General features: G+C 51.8%; 1 protein-coding gene across 1 annotated transcript in view; it reads left to right on the top strand.

The window, feature by feature from the left end:
* lamc1 (laminin, gamma 1) overlaps positions 1–12,114 on the top strand; it is a 46,888-nt gene that overhangs the window by 30,066 nt on the left and 4,708 nt on the right. Inside the window, exons 3-19 of the mRNA XM_080907301.1 lie at positions 1,950–2,080; positions 4,842–5,008; positions 5,139–5,327; positions 5,951–6,068; positions 7,186–7,284; positions 7,424–7,560; positions 7,686–7,808; positions 8,060–8,249; positions 8,823–8,935; positions 9,044–9,265; positions 9,349–9,537; positions 9,787–10,035; positions 10,125–10,278; positions 10,524–10,666; positions 11,361–11,539; positions 11,613–11,769; positions 11,862–12,067. Of these exons, the coding sequence (XP_080763427.1) occupies positions 1,950–2,080; positions 4,842–5,008; positions 5,139–5,327; positions 5,951–6,068; positions 7,186–7,284; positions 7,424–7,560; positions 7,686–7,808; positions 8,060–8,249; positions 8,823–8,935; positions 9,044–9,265; positions 9,349–9,537; positions 9,787–10,035; positions 10,125–10,278; positions 10,524–10,666; positions 11,361–11,539; positions 11,613–11,769; positions 11,862–12,067 (2,766 nt within the window). The remainder of the gene's footprint in view (positions 1–1,949; positions 2,081–4,841; positions 5,009–5,138; positions 5,328–5,950; positions 6,069–7,185; positions 7,285–7,423; positions 7,561–7,685; positions 7,809–8,059; positions 8,250–8,822; positions 8,936–9,043; positions 9,266–9,348; positions 9,538–9,786; positions 10,036–10,124; positions 10,279–10,523; positions 10,667–11,360; positions 11,540–11,612; positions 11,770–11,861; positions 12,068–12,114) is intronic.

Below are 12,114 nucleotides of genomic sequence, written 5' to 3'. Positions count from 1 at the left end.
ACGTGGCAGCTAATTCTGCATAAATGCCGTCTTTCTCTGAGCATCTTAGAAGTTTTGTGTCTGGATAAAGGTGGACTGTGGGACCAACTTAGTAATGCACATGTGGAGGGTTTGAAAGGAGGAAACACAGTATAGCTGTGACTTCATTGGCCAGCATTTCCTCAAAGAGCAGCCTTTGGTCTCAGGACGCCATCATGGAAGTGAGAAACCTGCAGTTCCTGTAGCGTCCACTGGAGGCTCCAGCATTCCTTTATAACTCGCCTAGATTAGTTTGCATTAGGGGCGTGGCCTCTATTCAATTTATTTAGATTCAGTTTTATTTATACAGCGCAAAATCACAACAACCGTCCTCAATGTGCTTTATATTATAAGGTCGACCCTACAATAATACATACAGAGAAAATGATATGATATGAATCATATGACCCCCTGTGAGCAGGATTTTGGTGACAGTGGGAAGGAAAAACTCCCTTTTAACAGGAAGAAACCTCCAACAGAACCAGGCTCAGGGAGGGGCGGGGCCATCTGCTGTGATTGGTTGGGGTGAGAGAAGGAAGACAGGATAAAGACATGCTGTGGAAGAGAGACAGAGGTTAATAACAGATATGATTCAATGCAGAGAGGTCTGTTAATACATAGTGAGTGAAGAAGAAACACCCAGTGCATCATGGGAATCCTCCAGCAGCCTACGTCTATTGCAGCATAACTAAGGGAGGATTCAGGGTCACCTGGTCCACAGAAGAGTGGCCTGATTATTTAAGACCTTGTAGATGAGGAGCAGGATTTCTGGATTTAACAGGCAGCCAGTGAAGGAGAAATCTGGCTCTAAAAACCAAGAGTGGTGGAGGCCGGCACGCTGAGTCTGTGGAGCTCCTGGTCATGGAGTAGCCTCTATAACAAGAAAGCACAGCTTCATGTTTCAGGAACCGGCTGTCGTGTTCAGAGCAGATTATTTGTGTTGCTCATGTTGGGAATGAACCCAGGAAGTTGTTTCAGTGCCGGTCGGCTGTGTTACCAGGCTACATGTGTGACACGGTTACATCAACATTTAACCGTCGTGCTCGGTGCTTTCAAGGCTTTATGCTCTGCTTGTTTCCTGTGAGGGTCTTCACAGGATTACCTCAGGACAGGTAAACTTCCTGTTTCCGAGCCTGTGAGTCGCAGGCTGTTCCACATTCCCAGCACTTGTCCGAGGATTTAACAGGCATGCGCGAAGTCACAGTTTTTCTGAGTGGGCGGACAAACATGGAGCAGGTCTGACAGCGGGCCAGCTCGCTTATATTCAGCTCCACTTTCCCCTCGAGCCGCCGCTTCGTCTTCAGCTTCGTCTTCAGCTTCGGGCCTGACGAGCTTCCTGCTGAACGGAGCTATCGCTGGCTTTCCCACGAGGCGGGATGTTGAGTAACTTTCTTTATCCTCTGAAACACAACAGGTGTCCTGAGTAATTCCCTCCATCTGGATCTTGTATCGTAAGGCCAAGAAAATAAATTCATTTCTGTGGAAATGTCACAGTGTGAGGGCCTGCTGGTGTCTGCGTCACTGTTTTTCCCACAGCTGGAACTGAAACCACTTCTCTGTTTGCAGAGTACAAAAACCAGGATGTTTCACACGCCTGCGTTTGCTTTGAGTTTAATTAAAGTAATCAGATTACTGGGTGAGGTAGTCATGCTCTCTTCAGTGCGATCTTAAATCACTCTTGGGGCAGAATCGGCACAAACATGCTGAGGCTCATCCAGCAGTGACATCGTTCCAGCTGTTTGGATAAACGGGAGAAAAACCAAATAGTTTTAAATATTTCTTTAGTAGTTGGATCATAAAGACATAAATTATTTCCAGCCAATCAGGACATCAGAGCATGGTCAGGTGTATGAGCATGCTCCGTTGGCAGGTGATGCTCCTCTGTTTGCCCTCGTGTGTCTAACGCAGCATCCATGTTGTGTCTGTTGCAGGACTGGGTGACGGCCACCGACATCAGAGTGACCCTGAACCGGCTCAACACATTCGGAGACGAGGTCTTCAATGACCCCAAGGTCCTCAAGTCCTACTACTACGCCATCTCTGACTTCGCGGTGGGAGGAAGGTAAAGCCTCAGATTCACTGCAGGTCCTGTTTTTCAGTCGAGTCCTCCGGCGGAGCTCTGCTCTGCGGTCAGGTCCCGCCGTGTCACTGTGTGGTCCGCTTCCTTGTGACCGGCGCAGGATCCACACTAGAATTCGTTTTCGACAGGCATTACTCGAGTGTTGCACGGAGCACGACTCTGCAGCCATAATCTGTTTGAATGTGGAGCACATTTCCCTTACACCGCCAGCATTCCTGAAATTCCTAGCCGGCAGGGCCAGATTATAGGGAAACCGGAATGAGGCGGTCCGACAGCCGTGACGGATGGAAGAAAAGGGGCGATTCCCGAGCCGAGCACCTGGAGGATTTAACCTTTACTTGTCCCAGGAGGAGATTTTCCTTCTGCACCTTCACCTGGATCTACCTGAGCGTGCTCAGCTGGCAGCTCTGTGGGCAGATTTATCTGCACTTTATTATATCAACACTTTTCATTGTGCAATTCTGCCAGTGACTCATTCATGCAAACACACAGCTCATGAACGCTCCTTTGAACTCCTTGAACTCGTGCAGCAGCTTGAAGCAGGTAGAGACTTTCTGAAAGCAGCAGCTCGCTGCTCATTGGACAGAAGATCACCTGGAGTTTTTCCCGTTTGCTCACGTTTTGGCCGGGAGGGAGCAAAGGGTTTAAATCCAGCTTAACATGTGTGATGTTCAGGATTTCTTTCATGCTTCTCCCTCCGTGCCTGCTCGGGTTCGACTGAACCTCCAACAATCTTTCTGTTTTTGAGGTCTTGTGAATTATGTGTAACCAGGAAGGTTTCTGATCCTGTGTAAACCCAGGACACAGCCACGGAGACGATGATCTTTATAGTTTGCTGTGAAGCGGGCGCAGCGATTTATTGAATTGTGTGCAAACGTGAAAATACAGCTTTTAATCCAAAAACGGAGTTTAACGGGCTCGTGAGTGAATCTTTGGTGTGACCTCCTTCAGCACAGCGTGAGCTCTGCTTTCTTTACGTATCGTTCGGAGCTCTTCTCCGTCAGGCTGATCCCACCAGCTGAAATCTGCTCCAACCACGATGGAGCCTCCACCTTGTTGCACAGAAGGACCTCTGTCCCGACCTCCTCCCTGAACCAAATCTAGATTTATCAGATTTCCCATCAGAACGGTTCCACTGATCAGTCCAGGTCTTCTATAGTGTGCATGCTGGGGCTGGGCCATATCAAACCGTTCACGGTGATACTGGTATAATGTTGGGCAACGATAAGAAAATGAAATATGGCGATAGAATATGGGTAAAACACGCATGTGCAGTGTTTTCATACGCACATGGCGGTGACGGAGAATGAGAAGGGCGAAAGCAGATCGTTGAATGAAACGGATGAATGAAATGAAACGGCAGCTACATTGTAGCCACAGCCACCCTGGGGCGCACTGACAGAGGCGAGGCTGCCGGACACTGGCGCCACCGGGCCCTCTGACCACCACCTGCAGGCTACGGGTGAAGCGTCTTGCCCAAGGACACAACGACCGAGACTGTCGGAGCCGGGGCTCGAACCGGCAACCTTCTGATTACAAGGCGAACTCCCAACTCTTGAGCCACGATTGATCCAGAACTGGTTTGTTAAAATGCTGCAGCTTCAGTGGTGTGGAACTGGTTTGGCTTTCGTCCCTCAGATACACAACAAAGCACTATTTTTGGTAGCGCATGCGAGCGGGCCGTCGTTATTACCGTGTTTCTTGGAAAATACGGCGCACTTACAATCAATCGGAGCATTACGGCTATCGTAGGCAGGAGCCTCGCGGAGTGATGCGTACAGGTGTCCTTTCTCTGCGCCGAGGTGAGCCAGGCTTTCAGCTCTGAGAATCACCTCGTTGGTGTAAAAATACTTGGTTGTCAAACTGTTATTTCTAACATTTTTCATTTGAACTAAAGAAATGGGAGCAGACGATGTTTTTGCGACGGGCCGATGGAAACAAAGAGCTTAAAACTGGTTCTTTGCTCGGTGGTCCAACGAAAAACTTTGATAGAGCTTCAGAAATCCCGAACTCGAGAGCACCTCAGTAAAGTCTGGCTCCTTTGAAGCAGCTCATAAAGAAAGGACTCGAGACTTTTGCACAAAAGTGTGTGGCTCTGTCCCGCTAACGGCCACAGACTGCCTCCTTCTGCTCTTGAGGAGTGATTGTGGGGACATCTCACTGAAGCCTTCGCACTCACCGCAGGAGAATAAAGGACGTGTTGTCCCACGGAGGTTCTGTGCGTCACTAGATGGCGGCGTATCTCCGACACATTCCTCAGCGCTGCTCGTGAGTCGCGCTGACTGTTTATCTGTGCGCTGCTTTATCGCTCCTTCGTTCTGTGCCGTGAGCTCCAGAAGGGCTCAGGCTGCATGCTGAAGTCTGCACGTTTACAGTATTAAACCCGCTGCACACTGACTCAGTGCTGTAAGCCCGAGGCGGTGCAGCTTTAACAGCTCGGAGCACGAACCCAGGCCTCTCTTCCTTCCCACTGTCAGTTTTTCCAACAGCTCGCTGCCAAGAGACACCTGAGACCATAGCCAAAGGTGGCTGCTGAGCAAGTCCCGTCCTGCTGAGGCGGGTGGCTGCGCTCCCTCGGGAGGTTTGAGAAAACCTTTGCTCGGAGCTGCAGAGCGGAAAAACCTCATCGGGAGCGAAAACAATGACGACAGTAAACTGAACAAAGAGTTGAGCTTTAATGACGGTGTGTGAGCGTTAGCAGCAACCTGGTCCAGGTGTGACAGGTGTGCTTCTCTACTTCCAGGTGTAAGTGTAACGGCCACGCCAGCGAGTGCGCGAGGAACGATGGAGGACGGCTGGTGTGTAACTGTAAACACAACACCGCCGGCGACGACTGCCAAGAGTGCCAACCGTTCTTCAACGACCGGCCCTGGAGGAGAGCGACGGCCGACAGCCCCAACGAGTGTCTGCGTAAGTCTGCCGCCGCACGTTTGCCCCGTCACCGATGATTTCACTGCGTCACGAGAGATTTTGGTGCATCTTCAACTTTTTCACTGTTGCCTGTTTCGGGTCTTTTATTGTGAAACTCTCCATCTCTCAGCCTGCGAGTGTAGCGGGAAGAGTGCCGAGTGTTTCTTCGACGCCGAGCTGTACCGGGCCACCGGTCACGGCGGCCACTGCAGGAACTGCGCCGACAACACGGACGGCCCCAACTGCGAGCGTTGCCTCGACAACTACTACAGAGACCCGGGCGCCAGCCGCTGCCTGCCCTGCCTCTGCAACCCCGTCGGTGAGTGGTGCACACTGGAGAGTGTGTGTGTGAGTGTGTGTGTGTGTGTGTGATCGTTTGTTCTCGCGTTGTTTCGAGTGTTTGCTGATTATTTTCTCTATTTGATCTTTTTTTGGCCTTTGTTTGTGTTTATGTGGTAAATGTTTGTGTTCGTGATGCTTCTGGATGTTTTTGCAGCACGTTGAAATCACTTGTTTGCTCTTTGTCACCCGTCTTGACATTCTGTCGACTCCTTGCAGCAGTTTTTCTCTCTGGTGTCAGTTTGTCGGACGTCTCTGTTGTGATTTTTCAGGAAATCTGTCGAGTCGTTTGCAGAGAATCGAAACACAAATTGCAGAAAAGGTTTAAAGATCAGTTTTGGTGATTTTGTAAATGTTTGAGTGAAAACATGTGAAACCGCAGGCATGGACTTTGTGGTTTTCAGCAGTTTTTAACGGAGCGCAGCAGGAAACCACCGCCTAATGTGAGCCAGCTGCTCCACCCGCTCTGCACTGCGACGGCTCATTAATGCAGCTGATTGTTTGCATGTGGTTGGAGGTTAACGTGTGTGTGTGTGTGTGTGTGTGTGTGTGTGTGTGTGTGTGTGTGCGCGTGCGTGCGTGCGTGCGTGCGTGCGTGCGTAGGCTCTGTGTCCCCTCAGTGTGATGACCGCGGCATGTGTGCGTGTAAACCCGGAGTGACCGGAGAGAAGTGCGACCGCTGCCAGCCGGGACACCACAGCCTGACGGAGGCCGGCTGCAGGTACGCCGCTAACCCCAAACATCAGCTGAGCTCAGAGACGCGAGCGTGGCCCGGCAGAGGTCATCAGCTCAGGTTGACCTCCTGCTGGGTGCACGGCTCTCTCACAGCAAACACTTTGAGTATCTCTGTCACTCGCTGGTTTTCCAGCTTGTTTGGTGACTGACGTCAGCCGTCAGCCGGTCAGGAAGTCACGTTTCCTTCTGCAGCAGGTTTGAAAGAGCAGGAGGTTTCCCAGTTCAGGCGCATTTACATTCCAGGTCTCCAGAAACAGCAGAAAACACATCAGCAGCACGACTCGACTGAAAAACAGCAGAAATCACAATGATGTGAAAAATCCGTCCATGCTCTTCCACTCATCCTCTTCAGGGTCGCGACACCGAGCTGCCCCACGTGAGAAACATTTAAAAAATGAAATCATGTATAAAAAATTGGAACAATAAAGTCGGAGCAGAAGAAAACTGGACATAAATCAGGACTGAAGACAGATTTAAATTGTCCTGTGTTTGGTTTTATGTGGGGGGCAGTAACAGAGAGCCCGGCCACCTTTGGGTTTCAGGTGAGAGGCCGAGCTGATCCGTCCTCTGAGCTGACACGCTTTTTCTCTGAAGTCCAGCAGCCGGGCGTCCACAGAGCTCCGGCAGTCCAGCCGGAGGTGACGGAGCCGTGGCGTTCCTGTGTGGGTCAGATACGACTCTGCTGAGCGGAGCTGTCAGCTGCACGGCGCCAGCTTGTTAGAGAGAAGCCGGACGTCTCAGAGACAAACTGAACCGTCCAAAGAGGAGACGTTCTCCCACGTCAGGAGTGTTAAACCCCGTTTCAGTGAAGAAGAACTTGAACTTTGACCCAGGAGGAAACAGGGTCAGGTCAAGGGTCACGATTACATGAGCTGAAGTGTTGTTGGCTGCTGGAGAATGACCACTGAGCTGTGAGCGCCCCCTGCTGACTGAACTGTTTCAAACATCTTTTATTAGGAAGTATCATGGTTGTTACAGATTGATAGAACTTATGCCCCTTTTTTCTCCAAGCTAACAAAACAGACAAATAAACAACAACAAAAGAAAGAGAAAACAAACAAACAAAAAACCTGATGAGTCTGACTCTCTCTCTCCCCCATCAGGCAGTGCTCTTGCTCGCCCTCAGGCAGCACGCAGGAGTGTGACGTGAACACGGGTCAGTGTCGCTGCAAAGACAACGTGGAGGGCTTCAGCTGCGACAGGTGACGCACAGTCCCGCCCACACAGGGCGGGGCCCGCCCACAGCCCCGCCCACACACGTTCCGTTAACTTGCAGCGAGTGAAAGTGCAGTTCGTGCAGCAGCACGTCACAGGTGTGTTCTTGCTGCTTGTGCCCCTCAGGTGTAAGCTGGGTTACTTTAACCTGGATGAGAACAACCCTCAGGGCTGCACGCCATGCTTCTGCTTCCAGCACTCGTCCGTGTGCGACAGCGCCGACGGCTTCAGCGTCCACGCCATCAAATCTGACTTTAGCAGAGGTAACACTGCCTGCAAGCCCCACTCAGGACAGAGATGACCCCACTCTAACTCCACTGTACATGCGCTAATATGTGTGTGTGTGTGTGTGTGTGTGTGTGTGTGTGTGTGTGTGTGTGTGTGTTAGATGATGAGCAGTGGACTGGTCAGGAGCGTGATGGAGCCAGGGGCCAGGTGCAGTGGTCATCCAGCGGACAGGAAATCTTCCTCATCTCAGAGGACTACTTCCCCATTTACTTTGTGGCACCAGGTACACACACACACACACACACATACCAGCAGAGGAGGAGGGGGGTGGCCTATTTTGGCGGTTTGGTCGTTTCTGACTCTGTAGAAGTCGTCTGTGGATTATCTGGTGGGCGTTCTGGGTGCAGACCCAGGAGTCCACACACAGGTGGAGGCCCCACCTCAGAGGCAAGAAACAAAACATGGATTTGTTTTTGTCCCTGTGTGACGCTGCTGCTGATTGGTCGGTGACTCTGACTCGTTTCTGTGTCACAGAGAAGTTTTTGGGGAACCAGGTTTTGAGTTATGGGCAGAACCTGACCCTGAACTTCCGAGTGGACCGGCGGGACAGCCGTCTGTCGGCCGAGGATCTGGTGCTAGAGGGGGCGAACCTGCGGGTGGCCGTCCCCCTCATCGCCCAGGGCAACTCCTACCCCAATGAGAACACGCAGACATATGTGTTCAGGTGAGGCGCCGTGTGTTGTTTTCCCAGTGAAAACCAGTATTTAATCCAGCAAACTGGAGCAGATAATCTGCACCAGTACGTTTGCTCTCAGCGTTAATCTGGAGTTTTGGGTGTAAATTAAACTCATAATCTGAACATAATCATGCAGTTTTTATTTACAACCTGTTCACATAGATTGATTTAATCTGGACTGTCTGGTTGCAGTCCCTGACATGTTTTGCTGACACAGATTATTTGCTGTTAATTTCTTCATAGTCATTTAATCTGGATTAAATTGAAAATATTTTGGTCATAAGATTTAAAATGATTAGTTGAATTGTGAACGCGGGGTGATTACTATTAAACTCCACTAATACTCTCTTAATCTGGATTAAGTTAGAGGTTTGGTGGTAATCTGTTTTGTCCTCCTTGTTTTGCAAATAATCTGGATGAAGCTGTGATATTTGTATGATTCTCAGGATTTGTTTCAGAATCTGCTGATGATGTCAGCTGATTTAAACCCTGTAGATTATTTGATAATCTGATTTTCCTTTTCAATGCTTTTGTCTTTGGTCTGGATTAAATTTGGTTCAGGCTCCACGACAGCACAGATTACCCCTGGAGGCCGACCATCAGCCACGCCGAATTCTACAAACTTCTCCACAACCTGACGGCCATCAAGATCCGCGGCACCTACAGCGACAGGAGTATGCAGCGTGCACACACACACACACACACACACACACACACACACACACACACACACACACACTCTTATCGTCTACTATTGTTCACTAATCACTCACACCCTCCAGGTGCTGGTTACCTGGATGATGTCTCCTTGGTGACAGCAAGGCGGGGACCAGGTGTCCCGGCCCGCTGGGTGGAGCAGTGCACGTGTCCTCAAGGTTACCAGGGTCAGCACTGTGAGCAGTGCACGGTTGGATACCGCCGCGCCCAGCCGGAGCTCGGACCCTTCAGCTCCTGCGAGCCGTGCAACTGTAACGGCCACAGCGAGACCTGCAACACCAACACAGGTGAGGGTGGTGTCAGCGCGTCACAGAGGGCTGAGTGATGGGTTCGTTAATACTCAGGGCTGCTTTTTCTGTCCTCCACCCAGGAGCGTGCGACTGTCAGGACAACACGGCCGGTCTGAGCTGCGAGCGCTGCCAGGACAGTTTTTATGGCGACGCCACCCAGGGAACGCCAGGTGACTGTCAGCCATGTCCCTGCCCGCCCGGAGCCACCTGCGCTGTTGTTCCCAGAACCAGAGAGGTGGTGTGCACCAACTGCCCCACTGGGACTACAGGTACCAGATGCTAAACTGTCAGCTAATGGTTCCCAGACTGTACTGTTCTTTATTTCCAAACTGCATAGCAGTACCTCGTACCTCAGCTTTCAGAGTAGCCATTAGTCCAGTGTGAGGTGTGTTGTTCTTCCATGCTGTGCCGGTGTCGGGCGTGTCCCCGGTGCCCTGTAGGTTTCATGAAGTGATTAAAAATAGGTTTCCTTGATTAACTGTTACGTGTGCCAATCACGTGACCTCACCTGTGTGCAGGTAAGCGCTGCGAGCTGTGCGATGATGGATTCTTCGGCGACCCTCTGGGTCAGAACGGCGGCGTAGTCCGAACGTGTCGGAGCTGCAAGTGCAGCGGCAACATCGACCCCAACGCCGTCGGAAACTGCAACCGCGAGAACGGAGAGTGCCTCAAATGCATCTACAACACCGACGGCTTCTTCTGCGACCGCTGCAAAGAGGGTTTCTATGGCAACGCGCTGGCCCCCGAGCCTGCCGACAAGTGCAAACGTAAGAGGAGTCCAAAACCGAAATCCTTCCCGTGATGTTTGAATTGCGAGCGCAGCGAGGAAACAGTGTGATCTCTGATTTGTCCCCAGCCTGCGCCTGCTCGCCGCTCGGCACCAGGAACCAGCAGACCAGCTGCTCTCAGGGCACGGGTCAGTGCGAGTGCCTCCCCAACGTGGCCGAACGCGACTGCAGCGCCTGCATGCCCGGCTTCTTCAACCTGCGGAGCGGGAATGGCTGCGAGCGGTGCGTCCATCACGCCCACACATCTGTAGCTGTGCTTCGGTTCTGAGCGCCTTCACGGGCTCACGGCACGAAACCTCAGTCTTAGTCACGCTTACAGCGATAAACTTTAAATTCTCTTTCATTTCCAGCTGACTGGAAACCTGTGATTAGTCGATTCTGAGCAATTCTTCCAGGAAAACGCAAACATGCACGTGTTTCATTGTGTTGTTTACTCATAGATGATGTTCTTCTACTTCCCCCCACAGGTGCAACTGCAATCCCATTGGCTCCACCAACGGCCAGTGTGACATCGTTACGGGACAGTGCGAGTGTCAGCCGGGCGTCACCGGCCTTCGGTGCGAGCGCTGCGAGACCAACTTCTTCGGCTTCAGCGTGTCTGGATGCAAACGTGAGGAAACTCGATAATGTCACAGCGAGTCCATCGCTGTGACGTTTTAGCGTTACGTGAACAGAACAGGACCCAGAATAGATGGTGGATCTCCTCCGGTCGGAGGTCAGCAGGCACCGGCTCAGGTCTGTTAGAACCAGAAACATGAAGCCATGATCAGCTTTTCAGGGCTTTGCATCAACTGCGTGCACGAGGTGCACCGTGCACCAGGAAGTGTTTAAATCTAGTTTCTGCACCTGCACAGATCCAACCTGCCAACACGCTGTTTTTGATATCATATTGTACGGCTCCAGAATAGATCCTCTGAGAACTTCCTTAACCCTGATACCTGTTTAAGGTAAACACAGCAGTTTGTAATGTCACAGCGCGCCGTCTGTTAGTGTGGAGTAAACTGGGACTGAAAGGCAGGATCCCAGTTTGCATTCCTGCACACTTGGACGCTGCAGCACCTGCTTCAGTGAAGACTCAGACCTTCTCTGCTCTAACAAACTGTAAAGTTCAACTTTATTCAGCCTGCAGTTTGCAGGTCTGAGCCGCGTCGTCTTCCATCACATCAGGCAGGCTCGAGTCTGTGTGTTAGACAAAACCGAGTCCTGTAACTTTAAGAATCCTTTGAGCGTTCAGGGTGACGAGCTGTGCTGTGTGTATGAGAGCTGTTATTAATGGACCGACGTCCTCGTCTTTGTTCCTGCAGCCTGCGATTGCGACCCCGAGGGCTCCGTGTCGGGTCAGTGTAAGGAGGACGGTCGCTGCGAGTGTCGGCCCGGCTTCGTCGGAGCTCGGTGCGACATGTGTGAGGAGAATTACTTCTACAACCGCTCGGTGCCGGGCTGCCAGCAGTGTCCTTCCTGCTACAGTCTGGTCAGAGACAAGGTGAGCCCGACTCCGAGGCAACGCCTTCGCTCTCCTCGCACAGAGGAGCTAACGTTTCTGTCTGCGCATCCAGGTGAGCCAGCAGAGGCAGAAGCTTCACGAACTGCAGACGCTGATCGATAACCTCGGCTCGGGTCAGGACACCGTCAGTGATCAGGCCTTCGAGGATCGTCTGAAGGAGGCAGAGAGGGCCATCATGGACCTGCTGGAGGAGGCCAAGGCCAGCAAAGGTGAGACCTGAACTGAGATCTGACGTTTGCAGTTTATTTCCTGTTGCTGAGCAGAAAGCCAGACTGAATGTCTGTGACCTTTGACCCCGCAGAAGCAGACCAAGGCCTGCTGGACCGCCTAAACGGCATCAACAACACTCTGACCACTCAGTGGAACCGTCTGAAGAGCATCCGAAACACAGTGGACGACACCGGCACTCAGGCCGACCTCGCCCGGGGCCGAGTACGCGACGCCGAGAACCTGATCGACCGCGCCCGCCAGGAGCTGGACAAAGCCAAGGACGCCATCAGCAAAGTGGTGAGTGAGGGTGCTGTTTCCATGGCGACTAACCGAGCTCTAAGGCA

The sequence above is a fragment of the Rhamphochromis sp. 'chilingali' genome (genome assembly GCF_963969265.1).
Source record: "Rhamphochromis sp. 'chilingali' genome assembly, chromosome: 16".
NCBI classification, from domain to species: Eukaryota; Metazoa; Chordata; class Actinopteri; order Cichliformes; family Cichlidae; genus Rhamphochromis; species Rhamphochromis sp. 'chilingali'.
This window is presented reverse-complemented; position numbering and strand designations above follow the sequence as displayed.